General features: G+C 37.7%; 5 protein-coding genes and 1 non-coding gene across 6 annotated transcripts; 5 read left to right on the forward strand and 1 right to left on the reverse strand.

Moving 5' to 3' along the window:
• Positions 1-324: 324 nt before the first annotated feature.
• Positions 325-5,166, forward strand: LOC120014463 (ras-related protein RABF2b). The gene is made up of 7 exons (XM_038866422.1): positions 325-611; positions 1,524-1,601; positions 1,688-1,855; positions 2,178-2,226; positions 2,710-2,783; positions 4,344-4,437; positions 4,821-5,166. The coding sequence occupies exons 1-7, from the start codon at positions 573-575 to the stop codon at positions 4,919-4,921; spliced, it is 603 nt and encodes a 200-aa protein (XP_038722350.1). The 5' UTR covers positions 325-572; the 3' UTR covers positions 4,922-5,166.
• A 1,371-nt stretch (positions 5,167-6,537) lies between these two features.
• LOC120015135 (probable aspartyl protease At4g16563) lies at positions 6,538-7,971 on the reverse strand. The gene has a single exon (XM_038867360.1). The coding sequence runs from the start codon at positions 7,969-7,971 to the stop codon at positions 6,538-6,540; it is 1,434 nt and encodes a 477-aa protein (XP_038723288.1).
• Positions 7,972-13,639: 5,668 nt separating this feature from the next.
• On the forward strand, positions 13,640-18,125 carry LOC120015346 (shaggy-related protein kinase eta-like). Its single transcript, XM_038867730.1, has 12 exons — positions 13,640-13,858; positions 14,602-14,697; positions 14,845-14,904; positions 14,979-15,251; positions 15,324-15,398; positions 15,494-15,550; positions 16,127-16,267; positions 16,355-16,405; positions 16,496-16,591; positions 16,839-16,922; positions 17,137-17,238; positions 17,531-18,125. The coding sequence occupies exons 1-12, from the start codon at positions 13,841-13,843 to the stop codon at positions 17,624-17,626; spliced, it is 1,149 nt and encodes a 382-aa protein (XP_038723658.1). The 5' UTR covers positions 13,640-13,840; the 3' UTR covers positions 17,627-18,125.
• A 1,932-nt stretch (positions 18,126-20,057) lies between these two features.
• On the forward strand, positions 20,058-23,422 carry LOC120014586. The gene is made up of 2 exons (XM_038866576.1): positions 20,058-21,519; positions 22,722-23,422. Exons 1-2 carry the CDS (start codon positions 20,654-20,656, stop codon positions 22,939-22,941), a joined length of 1,086 nt encoding a protein of 361 aa, XP_038722504.1. The 5' UTR covers positions 20,058-20,653; the 3' UTR covers positions 22,942-23,422.
• Positions 23,423-23,605: 183 nt separating this feature from the next.
• Positions 23,606-23,678, forward strand: TRNAE-CUC. The gene has a single exon. It is a non-coding gene; the product is annotated as a tRNA-Glu (tRNA).
• An 85-nt stretch (positions 23,679-23,763) lies between these two features.
• On the forward strand, positions 23,764-25,852 carry LOC120014530 (60S ribosomal protein L11-1-like). The gene is made up of 5 exons (XM_038866503.1): positions 23,764-23,887; positions 23,990-24,097; positions 24,209-24,251; positions 24,360-24,555; positions 25,484-25,852. Exons 1-5 carry the CDS (start codon positions 23,885-23,887, stop codon positions 25,677-25,679), a joined length of 546 nt encoding a protein of 181 aa, XP_038722431.1. The 5' UTR covers positions 23,764-23,884; the 3' UTR covers positions 25,680-25,852.
• The last annotated feature ends 272 nt before the right edge of the window (positions 25,853-26,124 follow it).

Below are 26,124 nucleotides of genomic sequence, written 5' to 3' on the forward strand. Positions count from 1 at the left end.
ATTAAAATTGTTATAAAGTAGTCACTCAAAAAGTTAAAAAGAATGCCAAGTCAGGGATACTCTTGGCGTTAAATAAATTTTTTTAAAATTTTTCCACATAAGCATTTTTTAGCAATATTTGATGATTTATTGTCACATCATTAATCCATCTGATCGGATTTGAATGAAAATGGTCAGATGACAATTTTATCTCTAATAACAAATACAAATTGCGTGACCAAATTATACCAACCCCTTTCTTTCCTTTCCATGTCTTTGGGTGCTGTAACGTATAATTAACTATTTGTAATTTCTACGTTGTAGAAAAACGACAAAAGAAAGACAACTTCCTTGCAAGCAAATGCACCGATCGCTTTCGTGCAGCTCGAGTCTTTTTCTAGAGAGAGGGGGGATTTGTTGCGGAGGATCCTTCCTTTGCCTCTTCAATCTTTCGTTTGCTTCTATCCCCTCTGTTTGTGTCGATACGCCCGGCTTTTCGATTCAGCGAATTAAATAACTCCCTCAATTGCTTTCTATTTCTCGAGCTTAATTATCTGTATCTACTGATTTCAAACAGTAAGTCGGTAATTGCGATGGCTACCGCTGGAAACAAGAACATCAATGCCAAATTGGTGAGTTTAAACTCCGCCTCGAGGGTCTCTCTGCTGTTTAGTTACTTGGTTTGTCTATGTATTTTTGGATATGCTGAATTGCGATCGTTCTCCTGAATTATTTTTACAATCTTGTTTGGATGATGAAATATGTATTCCTTTTCATGTGAATTCTGATGCGGGTTTGTTTTGAATATCAATTCCGATGTGGGTTTTATTTTCATTCGGTGTTGATTGATCTATGCCTGTGTCGGTCGTTATCACTTGCCTTCTTTCTCCTCTGACATATAGAATTATCTTACCGTTCTGTATGCCTTTTTCTTTTCTTTTTTTTTCTCGTTGTGAATTCTGAATTGGGTTTGCCGTTATCATCCTCTCTGATCCCGTCGATTGGTTATTTTATCAGCGAATTCTACCTTTTCCGTTTATTATGGGGGTTCAGGTCAACTTATGATTTCCGATGGTTTAGTCAAACTTTAGTTTTAACTTATGAGTTCATGTGATAATTGTTTTCTTAATTGGTAGTTCAGTACGGCTATTTTTAATATAAACCAAATCAGAAGAGTTTTAGTGCATAGAATAGAGCCCTGTGGAATTCTCAAAAATTGTTTTGCAATAAATAGAATCCAAAAGCAGCAAAAGCATGTGTAAGCAGAGAATTAATACTCATTGAATGGAACTAAAATGCTTCACCTAAAAGTTTTGATAGTGAAGTTTGGTCGCATGCACTTTGTCATGTTTTCATTGTGACTTGGCGTTCTCTGGGGCTTTTTTTTGCTATTTCGCACAAATCATATCATTGTAAGTTATATGTTAGTTTTGTTGCAACTTACTGTTTGATGTTTGTTTGCCCTGTTGTGTATACTATTCTGCTTGTGCCGCTGTGGTATTGGTTTCAAAAACATTATGGTTGCTATTTATTATGTCCTTCAGGTGCTGCTTGGGGATGTTGGAGCTGGAAAGTCCAGTCTTGTATTACGTTTCGTGAAAGGGCAGTTTGTTGAATTTCAGGTGAGTAAACATTGTTTTAGGTCTTTTTTAGGTGTGATGCCGTGACGCTAGATTCCCCTCAGTGCTATACTTTTATTATTTATTAGGAATCAACCATTGGTGCTGCCTTTTTCTCACAAACATTGGCTGCTAATGATGCGACTGTAAAATTTGAGATTTGGGATACAGCGGGACAGGAGAGATACCACAGTCTGGCTCCAATGTACTACAGAGGGGCTGCTGCTGCAATCATCGTATATGACATAACTAATCAAGTAAGTGACTTCGGGCAAGATGAGAGACTTCATTCTTGTTTCCTTTTAATAGTTAAACCACTGTACCTTATTTGTAAATTTCTTTTGACAAGTAGCTTCTTGGCATACTGTTAAACATTCTTGTTGTTCTTTTAGCTTCTTTTTTTTCTGGTCGTTATTTTTTATGCCATGTAAATTTATATGTTACATGTATTTACTGGTGAGATAAATTTTTGAGTTTTTTTGATGGTCATTGGAATTGATGTTATGTTTGAGATATCGAAGCTTGATTTACGTGATGCTATTTAAGGTAAACACCAACCATTTATTTTCTTTTTCCTAGGCCTCATTTGAGCGGGCAAAAAAGTGGGTCCAGGAACTTCAGTCACAAGGTATTCTTCCTCATTTCAGCTTGATTTACTGTATTTACATGCTCGAAGCCTCAAATATTTAGCTTTTGCAGTTAACCTACCTACACAGTGGTGATTGGAAATTTTTAGTAACCCTACCTGTCTGCCTTTTAACTGGAATTATATTTGTTTTAATTTTAAAAAAAGGAAAACATTTTTGATATTTTTGAGAATGTGTAACCTCTCCAAAATTGTACCTCATTGGACCTGCCTTGCATGGTAAACCACTGGCCCTAGCAAACACCTTCACTTGGTTACCCTTGCTTGGGTAACACTTACGAATTTTAAGTAGTTCTTATTTGACTCTTGTTCAGTTACGTGTTTGTGACCTGGAATATATTTTGATTAGTTGTTACTTGTTAGTAGTTGATGGATTCCTTATTGTTTTTATTTCTTGTTTTGTACTTATTACATGGATACTTAATTACTTACTCTAATAAAATATCTAATCATTTTTATGTCAAGGTAACCCCAATATGGTTATGGCACTTGCTGGTAATAAATCTGATCTATTGGATGCGAAGAAGGTTGCAGCAGAGGCAAGTTACTCAGTTACTCTACTTTGCTATTTGAATATTATTTGTCTCTATGTTTACATTTATGAGCATGCAGTCTATAAACAATATTGAATTTGTTCACTACACATTAGATAATTCAAATTCGAGTAAAACTTTCTAGTAGTCTGGAGCTGAAAATAAATACAGGTTACAACACCCAGTGTAATTTACAAGGTAGTAATTTCTTTCTATAGACTCTGTTTTTTTGAAATACCGCTGGGAAATATGCTTCTCATTGGAATTGAATATTGAGCACACATATGCCTAACCAACCGATTGTCAACCGAAACACCTCTCGTTGGTGTTTTCTATAGACAAGGTTGGTTCGCGCATTTATATTTCTTGATTAAAAATAGACTGTTTCTTTGGTTACCTGAGGCAATTATTGCAAAACTAGGGAGGATGGTTTGGTTTTTTCATAATTATTTATCTATGTATTTTCTGGGTGGAGCATGCTGTGTTTGATTAGAATAATAGTTGTGGGAGATGATAGTAATGACCAATAAGATTCTGTGAAGCTAGTGATTAATTTTTGTCTGTTCAGCAGTTGATTAAAATAAGTGCCTCTAGGATAATTGTCTACATAATGTTAGATGTTGAGAGTTGTAGTCGAGGATGTAACTACGAAAGTTGGCTATGAACTGCTTAGGAATTGTTGTTTTTTGGCAAGGTGTGACTTTTATGACAACGTAAAATAATCCAGCGGAGCCTCATAATTTTGATTGCATTAGTGGAAAGTGAGAAATTTAAAGCAAATTTGTGGTAGTACTTTTGTCATATTAAATTTTAATAGTGCCCTGCTCTTTAAAAGACATAAGTCCTTTGATTGCGTACCTTCCTATGGAAAATTTATCCTGGTTTGCAATCTTGTCCAACAGCTTACATTTAATGCTTCAAGTAGATTAATGAAGAATTGAATACATTCTTTGTTTAATTTTGTTTATCAGAAATTAAGCTCTTATTCATCTTAGCTTTTTCAATAGCAATATAGGAGTATAGGACATGTAATGTAGCAAACTGAATGAAGGGACGCTAATATAACTTTGAAAAATAATCAATATGGACATGAGATGTGTTCTTGTATTGTAAGTAGAGAAAAGTGGTCAAAAAAGAAAGTGTAAAGAAAAATGAAGTGATAGGGTGAAAGTAGAACCTGGATTAATGACTTTGCCAAGAGAAACAAATTTATATGATGCTCTAGTTAGCTGTTGGAATTGTAGTAACTAGTAAAATATTCTTCTCAAAAGAGGAACTGCCGTAAGTAACTGTAGATAGTCCTATAGCGAGATTGAAACTTTATACGTAGATATTATTAATAGATATATTTTCATATTTGGAACATTTGCAATTTTGATTTCAAACGTCAAGCGAAAACCAAGGAATACTGGAATTCATTTCTTAGTGTTTGTCAGTTTGCAGTCTCTTCAAAATTTTCCTCGTTTTCCCTTTCCCTTGCCCTTCAGTTGGCCATGAAAGGTTTATCAATTTGGATGTTACTCATATTTTTGCCTTCTCTTATTTGTCTCTGGTCATTAATTGCAGGAAGCACAAGTATATGCCCAGGAGAATGGTCTCTTCTTTATGGAAACCTCGGCAAAAACAGCAACCAATGTCAATGAAATTTTCCATGAAATAGGTATATCCAGAATTGCATACTGTCTTATTGGTCAATTCATTTTAATTAAACCTGTAATTATTACTGATTAATTGGTTGGTTAAGGTAGCTTCGTACTGAGCATATTTGAAATATTTGAGTGACAAACTAGCAAACATCAATAAACTTAAACTTCATCTGCTCATACTTTGTCCTTTCAATGCTGGGTGGTGGACTAGCATAAAAAGATGATTTGCGTATTCCTGAACTTCTATGTGTGAATATTATCCTGAACACCCATTGTAGAGCAATTATTCCTGGCAAACTATGAGCTCTCATTGTTTTTGACTAAATTATATTGAATATGCTGTTCTCTATGAAGTTCTTAAATTTGATATTTCGATACCCTGTTGTTCCTCGTGCAGCAAAAAGACTACCTCGTGTGCAGCCAGCACAGAACCCATCTGGAATGGTGCTTATGGATAGACCCTTGGAAAGGACAGCAAACACATCTTGTTGCTCCTAAGCGCTTCTACATCATCACCACCACCACTGCTTGTCTGTAACTTCTTATGCTTGTAACGCCTACTCTCCTGAAATCGAAGTTTTACAGTTTCCTGGTTTCCCCTTGTTTGTGTAATTACTCATTCAGAATTGTACAATGCTTGATTGTTGATTCCTCACCAGTCAGTGAACAGAGTTTGAGATTGGCTTCCCTTGTAGGCTTGTACTGATATATGCGGTTTCTTATCTGAGTTTCTAGTTTCTACGCATTGTCGAAGGTGGGAATATGGATGTGCTATTTTCATAGACAAAGTGCACCCTTTTTTGTGCTTTAGGTGACAGGTCAGTAACTAGTTGTGTAGTTGCTCGGCTTGGAATGTAACTCGTGGGGTATCTATAGGCAATTAAGCCCTAAATAATCCCCATAGAAAAAGAAATGCCCTGCATAAACCTTCATCCTCACCTCTCTATGAGATTGTATCTTGAGGGTGATAGCCATTACCCTTAGATTCGACAGGAGAGTAAATCTAAGGGTCCGTTTTATTTGTTTCTTTTTTTCTTTTTCTTTTTTCTGTTTCCTGTATTTTTTTTTTTTTTCATTTCGTGTTTCTAAAATGGATAACCAAACGTGTTTTTGAGGTTTCCTCGGAAATTGAAAATAAACATCCCAAAGAGTCTTATTCTGACATAAAATTGAGAAAATGACTGATTTGTCGGGCCAATGCAGCCCACTGTAACTCTTTGAATCGTTGGATATATTGCCCATCTTGGTCATGGATCCGCATGCCAGACAATGTATTGTGTGTTATACCGAATTATATGTTCCACATTTGTTTACCAAGCAAAGGAATATGGGTTTATGAGAACAAGCCCACCTCTCACATGTATGAGCCTTTTTTCCTTGAGTCCAAGAACCATTAAGTAAGACGGCTCACAGAAAAATAAAGTTATTTGAACCCAATATATCTATGAGAATCGGTAAACTCAAAGCGGTCCCACATTGGTTTACTAAGCAAAGGAATATGGATTTATAAGAACAAGCCCACCTCTCACATATATGAGCCATTTTTCCTTAAGTCCAAGTACTATTAATTAAGATGGTCCACAGAAAAATAAAGTCATGTGGGCCCGATATATCCATGAGAATCGGTAAACTCAAATCGGACAAATATCATATTGGTGAGTGGGTTTGGATTTCTAACATGTATTAAGAGAACTACTTAAAGTCATCACTGAAGGAGGATCTGTTGGTCAAGAGGATCCTCCTGTCCCTATCTTAATCCCATAAACTAATACATTAATTGATCTGTGATCACCCACATTAATCATTGCAAATGAAGCTTTACAAAGTTGATCCCACCTCAAGAACTAATTTAATCAAATCATGATTATTCCTCATGATGAGTTCCCAAACAAGGAGAATATATCCAGCTCATTGTCCTTATCAATGTAAAGACTTAAAGCCAAGACTTGACCAATGACAAACTGACTTCATAATAAAGAAAAACACAAGAAAATATTACATTATTCAAATCTCCAAACTGCAAAGCTTCATTATTTTTAAGCATTCACCATTGGCCAGCAACAAGAACTGCCATTAACTACCAGCTTAAATTAGCACCTTGATGATGAATTATTTTAATATTTGTGTAGTCCTTGAGAATCTGCAGCTGAAGCACAATCCTTGGTCTGAAACCCAATCCTCTCATTCTCTAAATCATACACAACCTCCATATTTTGTTGTTGGAAGCTCCCAAACACACCAGCTGGTCCATAATTACCATCATCCATGCTCTGGAACAACAGACACTTGACAGCAGTTGAGTTAGTTGGTGCGCTCATGGCATAGAAGTCATTCCCTTGTGGCAAAACAACACTCACATTATTCAAGAAATGGAAAGTGACTGAAGGAAACTGATTATGATCATCATCCATGAAAGTATTGTTTGGACATGGGACTTTGTAGCACAAATCAAACCCACTTCTGGCTTCTACTTCACTGGCTCTTGGATAAGTTATCAATGAATCAAGTTTTGAGAGGAATTGTGTGTAGAATGGCTCAGGTAGGTGAGTATAAGTTGTGCCTGAATCAATCAACATACCTCCATTTCCTTGTGAATCAAACTCTCTTAATGTTAAGGGCACTTGGGTTGCACTAATATTATTGGTACCTACAGTTATAGCCTCTAGACCAATGTAATAGTAGTTTGGGTACATAGGATTCTTCAACATTGGAGTGAATTGCATATTGTCTCTAGAAGATATAGCAACATCACCAATCAGTAATGGGCTTGAAATATTAGGGTTATTAGCAAACTTGAAGGGCAAGAAACAGTGTGAAAAGCCCTTTCGAAGTAACCCTAATTGAGAAGGCAAAGAAAGTGGACCCTTCCCAAACCCAGCAATCCCAATAGGCTCTCTATAGGTAGACCCAACACATCCAAAAGAGAATTTTGGGATATCTCTAGTGACACTAGGGTTAGTTCCATGAACCCTAAGAGTGTCCCTAGTGAGTGTCCCAATTACAATCCCTCCAGCACCATAAGTATAAGCAAAAGAAGGACAAGGTCTGGTGCAAGTGCCTTTGAGTAGAATACTTAGTGAGCATCCAGACACAGTGCATGGATCAAAAGAGTTGTCAGAGCTATGGATGTCAATGCAAAATGAGCTTGAACACACATCTCTAAATGATGAAGTTGAGTGAGAAGGAGAATATGCAGCCATTAATTTGTTGTTCCTATAGTCATCACAATCCATGCAATCAAAAGATAAATTCCCACAAGGGACCCAATTAAGGTCACTCCCAGTATCCATATAAACCTGGATAACTTGTGGGGGTGTACCTAGAGTTAAGGATATCAAATACCCGTCTCTAACTTCCCTCAATGGCTCCATTATGTCTGAATCCTCTGATGGTCTTCTTATGGAGGATTTTGGAGTGGGAAGGGAAGCCGTAGTCCGGCTCAGACCAAGAACTAGTGAATTAGGGTTTCCCTGTGTTGCTAGGGATTTTGAGGTGGTTAAGAGGAAGAAGAAAAAAGTAGAAATGGAGTAAGCTAGTCTTGTTGACATTGTAAACTTACTCTCTAATTCTTTCGTGTCTTGTGGTGGTATTAGGGTCACTAGTGGTATGTATATATAGAGGAGAACTAGCTAGGGTTTTGGGGAATTACTTTCAATGCCATTGTGGTCACACGACAAAATGTAGTAAATTGCATGTGAAAGACTTAAGAAATTGAGTGCATAAAAAATGACATTTTAATGGTATTTTAAGCAACGAGATCCTAGATTCATGTGTATGGGTATGTATGGGTGTGTGTGTGTATATATGTATGTATGTATGTATGTGTGTGTGTTTAAGAAAGAGGAGAGAGAGATTGTGGTAAGGATTGGATTTTCATGACTACATCCTTTGTAGATATATGGCAACCGATTGAATGAATAAATTAAGTAGAGCCGCAGATATATATATACATACACACACACATAAAGTATTAGTAAAGTCATTTATTCATTAATATATAGAAAAACTAAGTGAGTGCGCGCATGCTTTATATAATATTAGTTCATGCAATCAAAATCTAGTTGAGGCTTGAGAATTAATAATATTGGTGAAGTAGGCTTTGAGGATCCCATGTTTCCATGCATGTAAAGGGCTGGAACTTGGCACAAGCCGTTTGGTCGTTATTTGTGGGGAGCACGTACTTGGATGGCGCGCTTTGTGATTAAGATAGACTTGGCGTATATTATACTTATGGATTCAGGATATTTTGAGTTTGATTTTTATTGGGAATAATACTTTTGGGGTTACGTGTTAGATTTCGATTCAACTTACTCTATTCTTTCTGTGCATACGGACTTGACAATCGTAATTTAAAATCATGTGGGATGTGAGAACTCCAAAATTAAAAAAAAAAAAAAAAGTGTATATGATACCTACAAACTGCTTATTAGGATAATTGTGTGAATACGTTGCACAGAGACTTCTTCAAGCCTGCGCGCTTAGGTGGATTCCACGCAATTACCTCAAAACCCGGTGGGCAAACGGCCATCAACTGATCAACCGCCGTATGACATGTCATATTTCTAGAAACTAAGAAGAATATATATATATATATATATATATGTATGCATGTGTGTGTATATATATATATATATGTTGGATTAATATGTAGTACAACAAGATATGCATTTAGTTTGTAAGTGGTAATTTAATGAGGGAATCATTAGCACTTTTGTTTTTTTCCCCATATGAAAAGAGAAGGGTGTACTTGAGCTGTTTAGATAAATGATATTGGAGAATGGCACCCACCATATCATAAGAGGATGTTCTGTTTCCATTGAATGCTTACTAAAAAGTGATTGTGCATTATCATCAACTCTAAAAGTACTTTGTCTACATATTACCAATATTATTAATTTATTTTAATTTAATATTTATTTGTCCAAATCCTAATCCGGATTGGATTTCGGACTTATTTAATTGACCAAATCCGGATTGGTTTAAATCCAGATAAGTAAATCGGACAATAACCTAATTCGGGTTATGGTTCGGATAAGTAAACTAGACAAAATTTATGTGTTTAGACCCGGATTTCAGACATAAAACTTATGTCCAAATTTGATTTAATCGGAATTGAACAAATTCGATCATTTGGACCAGACAGAATTTGGCCACCTCAACACAAACCATACCTGTTAAACAAGTGCACAAAAATCCTTATGGCTTTGTTGAGTTTAGGTCGTTTGGTTTGATTGTAGTACAATTATAATAGAATCCTATTACTCAGTAATTAGAGTACCAAGTTTTGATGGGTATTGTGATATGATGTGAATACAATTATTATTACAATACAAGGGTGACCAATTGGGCCTGTTGCTACCTAACTTTTCAAGTTTAATGGGCTTTTAAGTGACTCATGAGCTTGTTCTTGTTTGGCCCAATCTAGAAGTCCATTAACTTGTTTTCTAAAAGCCCTCTTTTTTCCGGGGCAATCGGGTCCATGCGGGTTAGAGGGACGGGTTCTGCCACTTTCAAACAAGCGTCCGCAACGGACAATTAGGCATTCAAAATAAAGTCTACAAGCAACGGTCATCTTTTCAGTTGCTGATGATGATATTTTGGGAAGCTTTGTGGAGATATGCCACCCAGTTCTATGACATTAGGTATGTAATTTTGAATGTTTTCCTGAGTAGCAGTAGTAGTTGTTGTTGTTTGCTAGTGGGATTTGCATCAATTTGGCTCAAGCTTGGTCATCTCTGTTATATCTAATTGTAACTGCGAATTGTGCGCCAAGTATTCGACTATTTGCCTCACCCAACTGTTAAAGGGATAAAATCCCACATCGGTTGTTGAGGGGCTTGGTGTCTAGCTTATAAGCTTGCCCAAGTCTTCAACTCATTGTCCAGCCTTTTCCATGTGAATGGGCCGGGAACTGCCACAGCCCAAAGGGCTGAGATGGTGGGGAGGTTGGCTCTGGGTTATGCCATCGTGGGATTTTCTACATGGTATTGGAGTCAGGTTTGCTCGTCCCCGATAAAAAGTCCACTCGTTGGGCCTTGGGCAGAGATACCCAGTCCACGTCTGTCCCCGATAAAAAGTCCACTCGTTGGGCCTTGGGCAGAGATACCCAGTCCACGAGTGCGGGGGAGTGTTAAAAGGATAAAATCCCACATCGGTTGTTGAGGGGCTTGGTGTCTAGCTTATAAGCTTGCCCAAGTCTTCAACTCATTGTTCAGCCTTTTCCATGGGGATGGGCTGGGAACTGCCACAGCCCAAAGGGCTGAGATGGTTTTGGGCTGAGATGGTGGGAAGGCTGGCTCTGGGTTGTGCCATCGTGGGATTTTCTACACCAACTGCATCAATTTTCATCTCTGATTTGCATCATCCAGGGATTTAAGATCATCCAGCATGTGCAGGCAGGGTATTGTGTTGCACTTATTTGGCTTTCCTTATTCACTGAGATATGTATCTAGTAGCTCCTTTCAACGGCAAGAAGCGAAACTAATTTCACTGAGACTACAACAGAATTCATGAAGAACCATAAAAGTTCAGGATTTACATTTGCTATGCGCCATATGCAGTTCCTGTTGTAATATACATTTACAACAAATTCATTGTAAAAGATCATTGTGGTGAATGGTGCACAAGCATCAAGCGTTTATCCACTTTTGAATCTGGTCATGAATGACTGGAAATTAAGTTGGGTCTTCACCTTAAGTTTCCATGGACTTTAAATTAACCTTGAGAAATATCGGTCTTCCAAATATGCTTATACAGAGTGATCCTCCCACCAAAGTCCAGTAAAAGCCAATTTTAGACTTAGAAGATATATGTAATTGTGTCATTTAACTTCAATAAACACGGCCTAATTGCCAGTGGAGGGATTAATTTTCTTTCCAATATGCATCACGAGCTTCCTTGACAATGCTATTCTTTCATCTATTTGAGTTCTCGCCACAGCTTCTTTTGTATTATGATTCACAGACATTAATTCCACACTTTGTTTGAATGGCGAGTATTTATTTCTGTTTGGTTGCATTGTTGTTGGTTCAATGCTTTGTGGCAGGTCTAGCTACAACCTTCTTGAAGGGAACATCTCATTTGAGGAAGGCCAGCTTAATTCGCAGCCTGGAAGTGCCATCTACTGAAGGCAACAGGCTTTCAGGCTCTTTACCAGAAGATATGTGGAAAAGTGTTCCTGGACTTCATGTTTTATCATTTGCGTTAGACAAATTTGTTGGAACCATACGAAGGAGTATCTCACTTTTAACAATTTAAAGCCTTGCTAATGAAGCTCATGCCTAATGGGAGCCTAGAAAATGATTGTATTCTCACAATTATTTTTTGGTCATAGTCCAAAGGCTAAACATAATGGAAGTTGGAAGATGTTGCCTCAATTAACCAATGGAATATCTGCATCAGGGGCAGCATCCTACTAGATGAAGATATGGTGGCACTGGCACATGTAGGTGATTTTGGCATTTCCAAACTCTTGGGGGAAGGAGTTATGAGACAAACAATGACATTGGCCACTATTAGATACATGGCTCTAGGTGATTTCAACAAACTAATCTTTTTTTCTAAAACATTGTTCCTTTTATATAGAGTATTGTTGGATTATTTTATGTTTGCTTAACAAATTTATTTTCAGAGTATGGAATGATGAGAATTGTTTCTATAAGATGTCATGTCTGCGCTTTCGGCATCTTACTGATGGAAACTTTTACGAGAAAGAAGCCTATATTTTAAATGTTCGTGGGGGAAATGAGTTTGAAAAGTTGGGTGAAAGAGTTATTAGCACATGTACTAACTGAAGTTGAGGATGCATGTAAATTTGTTGAACAGAGAAGACATACATTTGATCACTAATTTGAATTGCATTTCATCTCTCATGGAATCAGCTGTGACTTGCACAAAAGATTCACCAGAAGATCGCATAAACATTAGTGATGAGCCTTGGTTATACTAAAAAAAATCAAGAAAATGCTCTTGAAAGGTGTCGGAGTGGAGCATAACACAAGATGTGAGGTTTCTTTTCGTCTTCTCGTTCCTGGATATGCAACTATACATTGTAAATACATATTGCAAGGCTGTAACCATCTTACGCTAAGTTTGGGAGGAACGTTCCCAGTGGTTGGGAAGAGGAGGTTTGGGGAGGGTTCCAATAGAAAAATATGTAAATTTGTATTGGAACCCTCCCCAGTCCTCCCTTTCCCAATCACTAAAAGGTTGTATGTTGCAGCTTTAGAGGAAAGTAATTGCTAACATTCATTATACTATTTCATGCAGCTAGAACGAGAAGTCCAGCTTATTAGTAGTATCTTCACAGTTCTTGGTGAAGTTGTAAAGAGCAGGGTAAGGCATCCAAGACAGTGCGAGCCTGGTGTGTCCTAGAAACTGTGTCTTTTTTGTTTTTTTTTTCACTGTACAAGCGACCTGATTGGCTGACTGTATATCAGAGCTTGCCAGTAAGAGTTGTTAAGAAAACTAGGCAGTTTTGACTTTGACCAAATAGCCTCCTCCCCACAGAAGTGGTCAAAGTAGTTGAAATTGAATATGTGGACTACGTAGTCATTATATCAATTCAAAATTCAAAACTCAAAACTCTCAGCTATAATTGAGGGAGGACTGCCCTTCTTCCTGATGCAAAAGGAATGTGCTTTGAAATAATGGCATTCACATGGCTCAATCAGGCTAATAGTAATAGTAGCAGCAGAGCAATAGTTTTTTCATTTTGGTTAGAAAACCACAACCCAGAACCATAGTATATATATAATACTGTATAATATAATAATAGAATACAATGAACTGTTTTCTGTATCATTGAAAGGACAGCCCATATAACTAATACCTGGTCAATGTAGTTTGAATATTGTGACAGAATGATCATCTCCTTTTTGAATAAAGGGGAAGGGTAGGAGAGGCTCGAACTTGAGACCTCCACCTTCATAAAATATCACACATATAAATATTATCTGAGCTACTCGTAATTGTTCATAAAATGTTAATATTGCTGGCTAGTAGAGCAGGAGTAGTTTATTTTCTCATTATCCGGCGGATGGTTATTACTAAACAAGGATAGGATTGGATAAGACGAGCGTCGGCAGGTAGTAAATAAGAAAATGCTATTATCGTAATTAAAAAGTAAAACGGGAGGGGTTAATGGTAATTGAGGGATGAAAAAGCGAGAGAACGGAAAGTAGGAGAGAGAGGAAGAGGAAGACCAAACCAAAGAAAACTAAAAAAGAAAGGAGCTGGAATCACATGGCCTTGTTTCTTGTCTCCTTTGTCTCTCTTAGCCTTACTCTTAGCCTTACAGGTGAGGGGGCCTCCCTTTCCTTCTTCCCCTTCTTCTATGATCTATCTCGCCACCGCACCATGATCTCCAAAGCTGAATCATAATCTCAACAACTTGTCTCTCTCTTTCTCTCTCTATCCATGGCTGAGGATAATAAGGTATCACTCTCTTCTTCTTTGTTTTGCTTATTCTGATTCTCTTATAATCTCCGGGAATTTGCATATTTTTTTTCTTCAATTTTTTCGTTTGGTTTTCTAGAGAGAATGATACGCAGAGAAACAGAGAAGTGGATTTTAGCGTTATTTTTTTCGTGTAGGAGAAAAGGAAAGTGATGGTGTGACAATTTTCTCGTCGTGCGTTTTTTTTTTCTTTCTTTCGTCTTTAGTTCGATGCATTTTGGGGCTATGAAATGGAATATTTTTAGAGCTTTGTTTTTGACTGGAAATTTGATGGATTTGGAAGTTTTGCCCCCCTAATGGTTCCTATCTCTGGATCTGGTGCTGTGGGCAAAACTCTACGTCCATTTAATATCGTTTATTTCCCTTTGCGGGTTGTCTCGATCTGACATCTTTTGATTTTTTTTGGAGGATTTAATTATGCTGCTACAAGTTTTTCAAATCTATGTTTTGAACCTGTGGGTGGAGTAGTATTTAAATCATATATCTTACTTTATTGCGGTTTGTTCATATTTTGTTGAGCTAAAATTTTCTTGTGTGGATGGTAATTTTTCTTACGTTAATTCTGCTATAGATGGTGCATATTTCTAAGAATCCTGTTATTAGTTGGTGTAATTTATGGTATTAGGAATCCTGTTATTATACTCCTTTAAGTTTCGTCTCTTTCTTAGTCAGTGAATATGGAAATATCCTTGATTGAGATCTTGTTGTGTTGGGATTTGCAGGAGATTGCAGCTGCCCATGTTATCGATGGAACCGATCCAGTTACTGGTCACATCATTTCCACAACAATTGGGGGCAAAAATGGAGAACCTAAACAGGTAGCTATTTTTTATTATTATCGCTCTACTTGCAAAATCAATTGTGTTAGATGTCAAAGCATGAATTATATCGGAGCTTGGAAATTTAGATCTTAAGATCCTTGCATAGCTGAAGAGTGTTGACGTTGTTATTTTTGCAATTTACAGACCATTAGTTACATGGCAGAGCGTGTTGTGGGGACTGGGTCATTTGGAATTGTTTTCCAGGTAAACTTAGTGTCTTATTGATCCTAGTTTATGTCTTCATTTACTTTAACATGCTATTGTTGCTATTCTCGTAGGCGAAATGCTTGGAAACTGGGGAGACCGTGGCAATAAAAAAGGTTTTGCAGGACAGGAGATATAAGAATCGCGAACTGCAGTTGATGCGTGTGATGGATCATCCTAATGTGGTGTGTTTGAAGCATTGTTTCTTTTCCACGACTAATAAAAATGAATTGTTTCTCAACTTGGTCATGGAGTTTGTCCCGGAGAGCATGTATAAGGTCTTAAAGCATTATAGCAGTGCAAAACAGGCAATGCCACTCATATTTGTCAAGCTTTACATGTATCAGGTATTGGCAATACCCACTTTTAGGTTTATTTGTCACATATTCTCAATATATTAATTCAGGATTATTTTTCAGATATTCAGAGGATTGGCATATATCCATGCTGTTCCTGGAGTTTGCCACAGGGATTTAAAGCCTCAAAATATCCTGGTATGCCTAACTTGTTATCGCTTGCTTTGAAGAAATCAGGAGCCCTTTTTTCTTTCTCTTTAGCTGAAGCTAATCACTTAATTGTCTCTCTGCAGGTTGATCCTTTTACTCATCAGATTAAGCTCTGTGACTTTGGAAGTGCCAAAGTACTGGTAAGTCGTCGGTACCCTTATCAATTTTCATATGGTTTATCTAGCTAACCACAATCATTGAATTCCTTTTTCTTCGGGAATATAAGAATGGAAAAGTACATTAAGCATTCCCCGTGTCTGTTGAGTCTTGATCTTGTGACACCTTAATGGTCATTGGGTGATTCATGTCATTGTTGGACGATGCACTATTTTGTAGAATTTGGCCTGATCTGTTGTTTTGATGAAGACTGTTTGCCTTATTATTGGCAGTTATGAATACATGCATTATTAGTCTTCCCATTGTTTTTCTTGCCAAAAGAAAAAAGAAGTCTTTTTGGTAGTCAGTCCTTTATTCTTGCTTCGAAGTCATCACGATTACCTGAGGTGAAAGCTTGTATATTGCTCTTGATCATTCTGCTGGGTTATCTGATTTAGGGATGGCTGAAAATATGTGGGCACTAGTTAGCTTTGTACACTTTCTGTATTAAAGAATGAAACTTGCAACTTTATGCTGTTAATGTGATCATTTCTGTTTTTCCCCCTTCAATTTCCCTGTAGCGAGCATCGTGCAATTACCATGTATCTCCTTGTTGTCAGGTTAAAGGTGAAGCTAACATATCGTATATATGTTCACGTTTCTACCGTGCACCAGAACTTATATTTGGTGCCACTGAGTATACCACCTCAATTGATATCTGGTCTGCCGGTTGTGTCCTAGCTGAGCTTCTTCTGGGCCAGGTAAGTATTTTCTAAATGCACTAAATATTCTTCACGTCCTGACAATATTTGTGAACAACTATCTAAAGACAAAAAATAATTTGGCAGCCATTGTTTCCTGGGGAAAATGCAGTCGACCAGCTTGTGGAAATTATCAAGGTACAGTTTGCATGCTAATACTTGAAGATGGTTTCTACTTGAAGATGAGGAAGCCTCACTATGTTAACTCTTTCTTATGTTTCCCTCTAGGTTCTTGGTACTCCAACTAGGGAAGAAATTCGTTGTATGAATCCCAATTACACTGATTTCAGATTTCCACAGATAAAAGCACACCCTTGGCACAAGGTTTGTGATTTTTCATTTCGCATTTCTCGCAGAGGCAGAATTGCCACCTTGTAAACCTTTTCTTTTCCTTCCCTAAATTTCCATCATGCCTATGTTCATTGTAAGTTTTTCCCCTTTCCCGCTTTTTCTTTTTGTTGTGTGTGCATTTTAGAGCATATGGCATTGCTCCTTGCGGAAAGTTTTCAGTTGATAATTTGTGAACCCAAAAAAAAAATGGTTGCGATAACAATATTATATTTGCATTTAGGTTTTCCACAAGCGAATGCCTCCAGAGGCAATTGATCTTGCTTCGAGACTACTGCAATACTCACCAAGTCTTCGCTGCACTGCGGTGAGTTTAATCATTGAATCTGTTGTATGGATATGCCACTTCTGTGGATTTTATTGCATGGTTTGTTTAGAAGGAGCCCACTAGTCTATTGTGTTCATTGAAGGGCGGTAGAAGCATGTGCACATCCCAACTTGTTATCAAAACTTGAAGGAGGAACTAGTTGTTTTTTTTTTTGACAACTCTTCCTAACTTGTATTTTCTTCTGTTATCACAGCTAGAAGCATGTGCACATCCTTTCTTCGATGAACTCCGCGAATCCAACGCTCGCCTACCAAATGGCCGCCCTTTTCCGCCTCTTTTTAACTTTAAACAGGAAGTATGTCTTCTAGCCATTTAAGCTTTGTTTCTTCCTTTTCTGGTCCTTATTTTTTTGTGAGCATGCAGATTTATTCCTCTCTCTGAAGGATCTCTAATTTTTTTTCCCTTAAGTTTGTAGTTTAAGATTGATTTCCATAAAGATTGTAAAATTGTTTGTGATATTCGCCAATTGTGATGAATGCAATATTTCTCTGCAATCAGATAGTTCTTATGTTATATTATAACCTATTATCTTTAACAAATCACCCACTGAAGCCATTGTTTAGCTAATTGCACTATTTTGGGTGCAGTTATCTGGGTCATCTCCTGAGCTGATCAACAAGTTGATACCAGATCATGTGAAACGGCAAATAGGTCTGAGTTTTTCCCACCAAGCTGGGACATAAAACTAGAAGAGTAATGGAGAAATTGATATCTGCTTGTTAACCTGTGGAAGTGAGTATAATCTCTACTTGTAATCAGTGTGCAATGAATCAGGCGTCGGTTTTCACTGTCGGGATGCGCGCTAATACTTGAGACGTCTGGATAGCTTGATGGGTGGTCTTTCTTGGTGCTTCATCTCTTTGTTTCCTCTCATCTCTCTACAACGTTTTCTCCATTTGCATATTTTTCTTTCTTCTTCCATTTATGTAAATGTTCGATAGTGAAAATAGATTGAGATGGGCTGACCAGAAAGGTGCTGGTAGAGAACAAGTCTTAAAAGACTCTTGGTAGCTAGGAAGGAAGGCCCCCTAATAGAATGGCCTGAACATAATGGGGTGGTATCCGTGGTCATGGGTTTTGTGTACTTCTTCCAGTTGTTTGTACTAAGTCTTCTTGGTGGTTCGTGGATGTCTGGATAACTTGAAAATCAGTTTGTGAAGAGTTATTTCATCATCTCTAAAATATCTCTTCTCCTCCCTTTTAGAATCAGTTGCAGGGTTTTTGGCTTGTCAGCCTTGGATACAGCACGACGTCGTTTCTGTAATGGTAAATAAAAGAAATTCCACGAACGGTCAAGAAATAACGACGAGCAATAATTACACAATGAAAGAAATTACACGAACCAATACTGTTCAGCAGTTAAGATTCAAACTCTGCATTGTTAATGGTCGCTCAATGGAGCATCAGTAAAGTTAATTTTCTTGCTTTTACTCTTTCTTTTGGCTGCATATCGGTAACATAGAAGCTTCAATCAGTCTTCTCTCTCCTAAAGGCGTTAACTTTGAAGGTAAATCTTCCCCAAATGAGTTTTCAAGAGGTGCGTTTTGTCAATCTTTGTCAAAGCGTGATTCTTGACTTCTCTATTGGAATCAGTGGCTGCATTGATGGCGGTTTGGAGGAAAATACTAAAGGTAGGAACAGTTGAGCTAAGGAGGAATAGGTTATTCCTTCGTATGAGATGATGTGGACAAGATAGTTCCAATGATGTCTTAGGCGGTTCCAATTGCTTTAATGTCGAAGGAGGTAGCGGTTCAGACAACAGTTATTGCAGGAGGTTATCAAGAGAAGCAAATCAACGGATGCAAACCGCACCTAGCCTCCGAAGCACTATAAATGCTTGTATCATTCAGACATTTGATGGAGACTCACTTACTTCTTTAATAAAAGATTAGACATTTTGTGGATTAGACAAGTTATCGAATCACGTACATCATTGTGTCTTTGTTATTATTATTGTATTTCCTTCTTTCTACATTAATTTAACCTTTGGTGTAAAAATTGCATCGTCGAGAGGCATGAAAATTGTCATAAAAATGACTCTGAGCAGTACGAGTTCAACTTCAACTAGCATTACGCGTTTTTGGGCGAGAATTATGATCCGCCAAACATAATCAAACTGGTTGGCATTGCAAATGATATTTCTTACATAATTTGTTATATTTTCTATAGCCCACGTGAAGTATGAAACTGGTCCTAGTAGGACCAGAGTGATTATCGGAACATATATATACACATTGCATGTGTCCAAGAGAATTTCAATTATGTGGCGTGTTGTATTCATGTAAGTCGATATCAATGTCTCTGGTGGTCAGAACATAAGAGCCCAGAAGGAAGCTGCAATGAAAGGGGGGGAGTGGGGAACTGTGGGACTCCATAATCATTCACATTGATTCCCCCACCACAAGACCCCCCCCCCCCCCCCAATTGCAAAGTTATTGGCTTTTTGCATAAACAATGGTGGTTGGATCACCATTGTGTTAGTAATGGCATTGCTTGCACCTTGAAGCCATAGTTATTCTTTCCCATCAATTATGGCATTCTAGTACTACTTGCTTGAAAGGACAAACTTAGCACCATTTGTTGTGCCCATCTCAACTTTTGGAGGTTGGTGGGATCAATTTGCTTTGTGAGTGTGCGAAGTAATGGACAAATTCGGTTCATACATATATAAACCAATTCTCACATTTCAACTAAAAATGTGAACACGAAATCCAATAATTATAATAAACTACAATAAAAGGTATATATTATAAATTTGCAGAGAGATCCATCACATTTATGGTTGAAAAATAAGTTCACAAAATTGTTTAACACTTTTGATTCTCATCTCCGAATTGTTGTTAATTTGGTATTAGCTTTGTGTGAAAATAAAAAAGTTTTAAGACTTTTTAGCCAAAAGCAAAAAATAACGACCAATATTGCTTACGTCATCAAATGTCTCTTCCAGGACAAATGGAAACTAACTATTAATTTAAAAAGAAAAAATAAAAAAAGGAGATTCCTTGTCGTCTCCGCCGGGTGGTTCCTTACTTCCTTCTGATACGGCACACGCAAAGACCGGGCACGGTCCCTTACCCGTTCAATACGTAAACCCAAACCCAGTTATCTTCTTACGTGTCCGAGCTTATCTCTAAATCCTCGTAATTAGTTAATTCTATTCTTATTTATCTAAATTATCTCACATTCTTTGTTAATGGAGTAGATTGAGTCGACTACTTTCGTTGCTATTTTCATTCCTTTCTTCACCTAACCTACCCTCTTTTCAGCAATCCCATAAATAAAAATATTGACTTCATACAATTGTATTTGGATTGGACACAAACATTAGGTGCAGTTAAGTTGGAGACAACATTGTACGAATTATATATATTTTTAATATATAATTTTGAAAGCAAACGTCTGTCTTTTGCGTTGCCATAATTCGCAGCTTTTATGGGTGGAAGATAGAATTCAAGCAGTCCCATGGAGGCGCTGACGATTTGGGTTTTCTTCTTCAATTCTTGTCGTCATTTAATTGATTTTCATTCACTGTAATTGCTGAATCATTGTGTGATTCGCTGTTTAGAGATTTTTACCTTTTTTCCCCTGATTGCCAGCATAGTGTGTTTTGATTTGAAAAGATATGAATGTCGGTTAGCTGTATGTAATTGCGGTATGTATATGCAATTATGTATCCCTGTTGAGGTCTGAGTGACAAGAATTTGTTGTTAATGGGGACGAGTAAAAATTTGATTGATTCGGTCCCTAGGGATGTGGCGGAGAGTGTGGTTGAAATGAAGTCAGTAGAGACTGTGACTGTTAATGGAGGGAACGGAGAAGACAAGGATTCAAGAGGGAAAGACCATGAATTGGGATCCAGTAATAGAGTGATGAATGGGGATAGGCTTCACAGGCGGGAAGTCTGTGGAACGACAAGTCAAGGAACCACTGTTAATGGGGTTGTGATAGAGTGTGTGGTTCTGATAAACTCGGGAGAAACTGGGAGCATCGATGAAGAAGACAGGGATTTAAGGGTGAAAAATGATGGGTTGGGGTCGAGTGATGGAGTATTGAATAGGGAGACTATTGATGGGCATGAGACCATGAGTATTACTGAGCAAGAAACTGATGAAAGCTCGAGCAATTCGGTTGATGGTGTGGTGCCAGAGACGTTGATAGTGATCAATTCACAGAATGCGTGTGTTGGCACTCAAGGAGGTCATTTGGAGATTAAGCAAAGTGACTTGGGGTTGGATAAGGTGTTGGAAAAGCCCAAGGAAAAGGTGGGTGGAGTGGAGGAGCAATCATGTGTAATTGATGTGAAGCATGGTGATGGTGATGGCGGTGGTGGAGGTATAAGAGAGAAGTGGGACGTGGAAAAGGTGTGCAGAATTTGTCTTCTGAGTACTGAAGGCTCAGCGAAAGGTCACTTGAGTTCTGAAGACTCACAGGAAAATATTTTGGCTACAATGACCACTGATGTTCACATGACAGCTGCTTCCATGGATCTAGTTCAGCTGGGCTGTGGGTGTAAAGACGAGCTCGGCATTGCTCATGTTCACTGTGCAGAGGCGTGGTTTAAGCTAAAAGGAAACAGGTATATGCTTCTCTTTTTTTAAGATTTAATTTTGTATTTTTGTTCTCAAGCTCTTCCGACCTATTATTGATTATGTGTGATTTTATCTGCTATGTGTGGAGAATTAAAGTTTTTTTCTTTATCATTTTTATTTGTTGAGGTCTTGAATTTTGAGACTGCTCTAGGATGCACTGGATTGTACAAATCATGGAAATCCATTTCTTTATTAGATTCTGAATTTTAAGCTGAACCTGTACTGGATAGGAAAAAACTGCGTGTTGAAATGTTAGAAGAAAGAACTTATTGATGTTCTATCAGATTATTATTGTGATCAGTACAGATTACAGCATCGCCATTTATTGGTGTGAAATGATCATGCCTAAAGATTTAGCTGCTGTCACAAGCTATCTGTGGACTCAATAGATTAGGAAAATCATTTGGCTTGAACTGCAGTTTAAGCTTTTGGATTTGAACTAGGCGCACTTGCCTCTGGCTACAATTTTTGGTGTATCCTTTAGCTGCCTGCCACTGCACTCTTGTTTCAAATTGAGGTATGCAGTATGCACTACTGATATATGATGGGTTTGAGTGAAGAAATGTTGTAGATTATGTGGGTGACCTTTGTAGTTAGGATTTCTGTTTAATAAATATCTGGAGTTGAGTACTACATCCACAATTAGGCTGTCTATTTTTTTAAAGGTAAGAAAGTGGGCTGTCTGCAGAAAACCTCTCTATAGCTCGTAGGTTTAGAGTTCGCGAGGGTGCTACATTATACAGAATCTATGGTTGCGAGGAGAGCTTATTTCATAGAGGAAGCTGTCTTCAAAGTCGCAAAGATTATCCATGTCATAGTTTCAGTTCCTATTTTGTCACCATATTTGTGGTGGATGAGAAAAAAGGATACATTATTCATCACTGACAAAATACCTCGATCATAGTTGACTCTTCTCGCTCTTTTAGGCATATATTGCTTAAGATTTTTTGTAAGATGGCGAAATATCTCATGCACACAAATGTGCACGTGAAAGGGATTTTTCTGTCGTCAGGAAGCGGTCACAGCTGAAATCTTTTGTTCGTCTGTTAATGTATTGACAGAATTTATTTTTTTTCTTCTCTCTGTCTAGCATATACATAATCTGTCTCAATCCAATGTTAATACTTTAAATTGGTTATTTGGTTTGCTGTAAGAATCCGTAATGAGATTTGCAATTCAAACTATTCAGATTATGCGAAATATGTGGCCAAACTGCAAAAAATGTTACTGGCGTGAGGGATAACAGAGTTATGGAAGAGTGGATCGAGCAAAGATATGCTAGAAATTACAATAGCTCATCAGACGGGGATGAAGGATGTTGGCAAGGGCCGCCATTTTGTAACTTCCTAATGGCATGCCTGGTAATTGCTTTTGTACTCCCATGGTTTTTTCGTGTAGACATGTTCTAGTTGCTGTGAATAAAAACTCCAGGTTATCCCTCGCATCATCACTTTCATGGCCATTTCTACATAGTTCTGCACGTATGTATTCTCGGAGAATTGAGTTCTAATTCTTGTTGAAGCTATTCCTGCGCCATCTATACAATCCCCTGACTGGGCATATGCCATGGGTCTTGGTATTATTCAGATGATGAAGCTTTGGATTCCAGAAATCGGCCATGTGAACAGCTGAGTGTGATTGAATTGCTGGTACTAGTTCTCAGATTTTGTAATGGGATCGCATACATACCAAATGAGTGTCAATAATTCTTTCATTTTGGCTGCAATAATCATCTGGTTTCATGTTTTCAGTTTGTGTATTTCTTATTCCTTTTTCGCTACCCAGAATTCTGAACACTTGATCTTCCCCACTCTTTTTTTGGGGAGTAGACGATTGTACACAAGGATTATGGCACAACTGGTTGGAATGCAAATTCTTTTTATTGTGAAATATTCCTTTGTATGGCATTTTTCTGCTTTCTTAGTGTATATTTGAAAATTTGAGGACAAATTAAATGATTGAAAATTGAAGTTTGCAAGTTGGAATATAATCATCAGGCTGCAGTGAATGATCACAATGAAGGCAGAAGAAATAATGTACTTGAAAAAATAATTGGATACCAGCTCTCAACCTTCCGTTGTAGTCTAGTTGGTTAGGATATTCGGCTCTCACCCGAAAGACCCGGGTTCAAGTCCCGGCAACGGAACTTTTTTGTGGGCCCATTTTTTTTGTCTCCAGATTTTAATTATAATTTTTATATTCGGCCCATTTAACCAGTTTCCAAGGGCATTATCGTCAATTTCTAGATCATCAAGCAATCTATTGCAAAACCCTAGCCCTCTTCTTTGCTTTTCGTCCCGTGCAGCGCCCTCAGCCTACCCGTCCACTTCGCTTCAGCGCCTCCGCATCGCAATGGTCTCTCCTCCACTCTTTGTTCCCTTTCAGATTTCAGTCCTTAATTGGATATTCGATTTCGGTGAATATGAAATCCGTGTTTTGTTGATTGTAATCATGTAGGCTTCCGAGAAGAAGCTGTCGAACCCAATGAGAGAAATCAAAGTGCAGAAGCTCGTTCTCAACATCTCAGTTGGTGAGAGTGGCGATCGTCTCACCCGTGCTGCTAAGGTCGGTTTCTTTATCTAGAAAACAGCTCTTCCCTGAAAACGCAGCATTAGAATACAATAGTAAACTCTTCTCCTAATTTTCTTCTATGTTATTTCGATTTCTTCAAACTAGGTCTTGGAGCAACTCAGTGGCCAAACCCCCGTTTATTCCAAGGGTACTTTAACTTCAATTCGTATTTTTTAGAAATTTTTTTTGTTTCAGTTTCGTTTTTGGGGCTTTCTGATTTGTGGATTTGGGTTTTCTGTTCATGTGTTGTGTGCAGCGAGGTACACGGTTAGGTCGTTTGGAATCAGGCGTAATGAGAAGATAGCATGCTACGTGACTGTGAGAGGTGAAAAGGCCATGCAGTTATTGGAGAGCGGCCTGAAGGTGAAGGAGTATGAGCTTTTGAGGAGGAATTTCAGTGACACTGGTTGCTTCGGGTTTGGCATCCAGGAGCACATTGATCTGGGTATCAAGTGAGTTTTCAATTGTGAATTTTTTGACGAATTATCGGTAGCTATAATAGCATTTTGAAGTACTGTATATTTAGCGAATTATCATTAGCTCGAATTGCATTTTTGATGGTTATTATGGTCTTATATAATAAGCATGATTGTCGTTCTGTGGATCAATGCATCTTTTAAAGGACACATTACTCAGTAGGTGATGTTCGTTGGTTGAAGGAAGTTATCTCTTTTGGTTTTACTATCCACATTGAACAGAACTGGCATTTCCATTGTCCAATTTCTTAGTGCACCTATAATATGATTGGTATTAAGCTACACCATAATCATCTAGCTTATCCAATTACAATCTTAACATCAATCTATTGGTTTTCCCATAACCTGAGTTTGCAAACTCTGGTGTGTACACTTTCTCTCAGAGCAATTTGGGTGTTTGTTGAGTGACCATTTTAACTGTTGCCCTTGTAATAGATGTAATATTTGCACTAGTTTTTCAGTGAGCATTTTTTGCTATGTGTTTGCTGACTTGAGAAATATGGTTGGATTCGTCTATAGTGAATTAAGGATGGATGGACTTTACTTTCTCTTTGCTAGGACAACTCAAGCCATTTTAATATTGTACAAGGCATAGGTAAACATTTAATATTGTTGATCTGTTTTTCTTGTGACAAAAGTCTGTGTCCATTCTATCATCTTTCTTTCAACTGGAACCTCTGTTGGATTCTAGTTACTGATATTCTTTGGCACTTATTCTGTGGAGGCTGGTGGAAAAGGATAATTTTAATTTAATATTTATAATTGTATTGACTGGTGGAGCTGAACATGCATGATATATTCAGCTGTTCCATCATATATGTTGTCCATTTGTTTTGCTCTTAATGCGAAATTGGAGTTGCCCCGTAAGTAACTGACTAAATTTCTTTGTTTTATTTTTCTTCAGGTATGATCCTTCAACTGGTATTTATGGTATGGACTTTTATGTTGTTTTGGAGCGTCCAGGGTACAGAGTGGGTCGTCGCCGCAGATGCAAGTCGCGTGTAGGAATTCAGCACAGAGTGACTAAAGAGGATGCAATGAAGTGGTTCCAAGTCAAATATGAAGGAGTTATCCTGAACAAGTCTCAGAACATAGCTTAGTAGAGAGATGCCTTTACTATCTATGTTAGTTTTTGGAAGTTTTGGTTGGCTGTTATGTTGGTTGAATTTGCGTAACTTGAGTTACAATTTTAATTGATATTTATGACTTGGTAGAATCTAAGTCCCTAATTATTTTCTTTTCTGGTTTATGTGATAATATCTCGTGTCTTTCATATTTATTGCCAAAACTTCTCTCTTTGTCCAACCAAATTTGAAATTTCACATCCTAGTCCACACGCAGCAATCAAGAGTTGCTATTTATGAGTAACTCAAATGATATTCATGTATATGATATCTTATAAAGGTCTCGAGTTCTATCTCCCTCTCTCTAACAACAAAAAAATATGTTGACAAGCTTACATAGAAATTCAAGGAATTCAACTATTCAAGGACTTGGGGATTCTTACTCCCTAAGGTAGATAAGGCTAGGGTTTGGCAGAGCTTA

Source organism: Tripterygium wilfordii, chromosome 14, assembly GCF_013401445.1.
Source record: "Tripterygium wilfordii isolate XIE 37 chromosome 14, ASM1340144v1, whole genome shotgun sequence".
Classification (NCBI taxonomy): Eukaryota; Viridiplantae; Streptophyta; class Magnoliopsida; order Celastrales; family Celastraceae; genus Tripterygium; species Tripterygium wilfordii.

Excerpts from the sequence above, each read along its gene's own strand:
- LOC120014463 (XM_038866422.1), top strand. The coding sequence starts at position 573 with ATGGCTACCGCTGGAAACAAGAACATCAATGCCAAATTG. Across the intron at positions 1,856-2,177 it reads TATATGACATAACTAATCAA|GCCTCATTTGAGCGGGCAAA; the intron begins GTAAGTGACTTC and ends TCTTTTTCCTAG. Across the intron at positions 4,438-4,820 it reads TGAAATTTTCCATGAAATAG|CAAAAAGACTACCTCGTGTG; the intron begins GTATATCCAGAA and ends TTCCTCGTGCAG.
- LOC120015135 (XM_038867360.1), bottom strand. The coding sequence starts at position 7,971 with ATGTCAACAAGACTAGCTTACTCCATTTCTACTTTTTTCTTCTTCCTC.
- LOC120015346 (XM_038867730.1), top strand. Across the intron at positions 14,698-14,844 it reads AAAATGGAGAACCTAAACAG|ACCATTAGTTACATGGCAGA; the intron begins GTAGCTATTTTT and ends TGCAATTTACAG. Across the intron at positions 15,551-16,126 it reads TTGGAAGTGCCAAAGTACTG|GTTAAAGGTGAAGCTAACAT; the intron begins GTAAGTCGTCGG and ends CCTTGTTGTCAG.
- LOC120014586 (XM_038866576.1), top strand. The coding sequence starts at position 20,654 with ATGGGGACGAGTAAAAATTTGATTGATTCGGTCCCTAGGGATGTGGCG. Across the intron at positions 21,520-22,721 it reads TTTAAGCTAAAAGGAAACAG|ATTATGCGAAATATGTGGCC; the intron begins GTATATGCTTCT and ends CAAACTATTCAG.
- LOC120014530 (XM_038866503.1), top strand. Across the intron at positions 24,098-24,208 it reads GTCTCACCCGTGCTGCTAAG|GTCTTGGAGCAACTCAGTGG; the intron begins GTCGGTTTCTTT and ends TCTTCAAACTAG. Across the intron at positions 24,556-25,483 it reads CACATTGATCTGGGTATCAA|GTATGATCCTTCAACTGGTA; the intron begins GTGAGTTTTCAA and ends ATTTTTCTTCAG.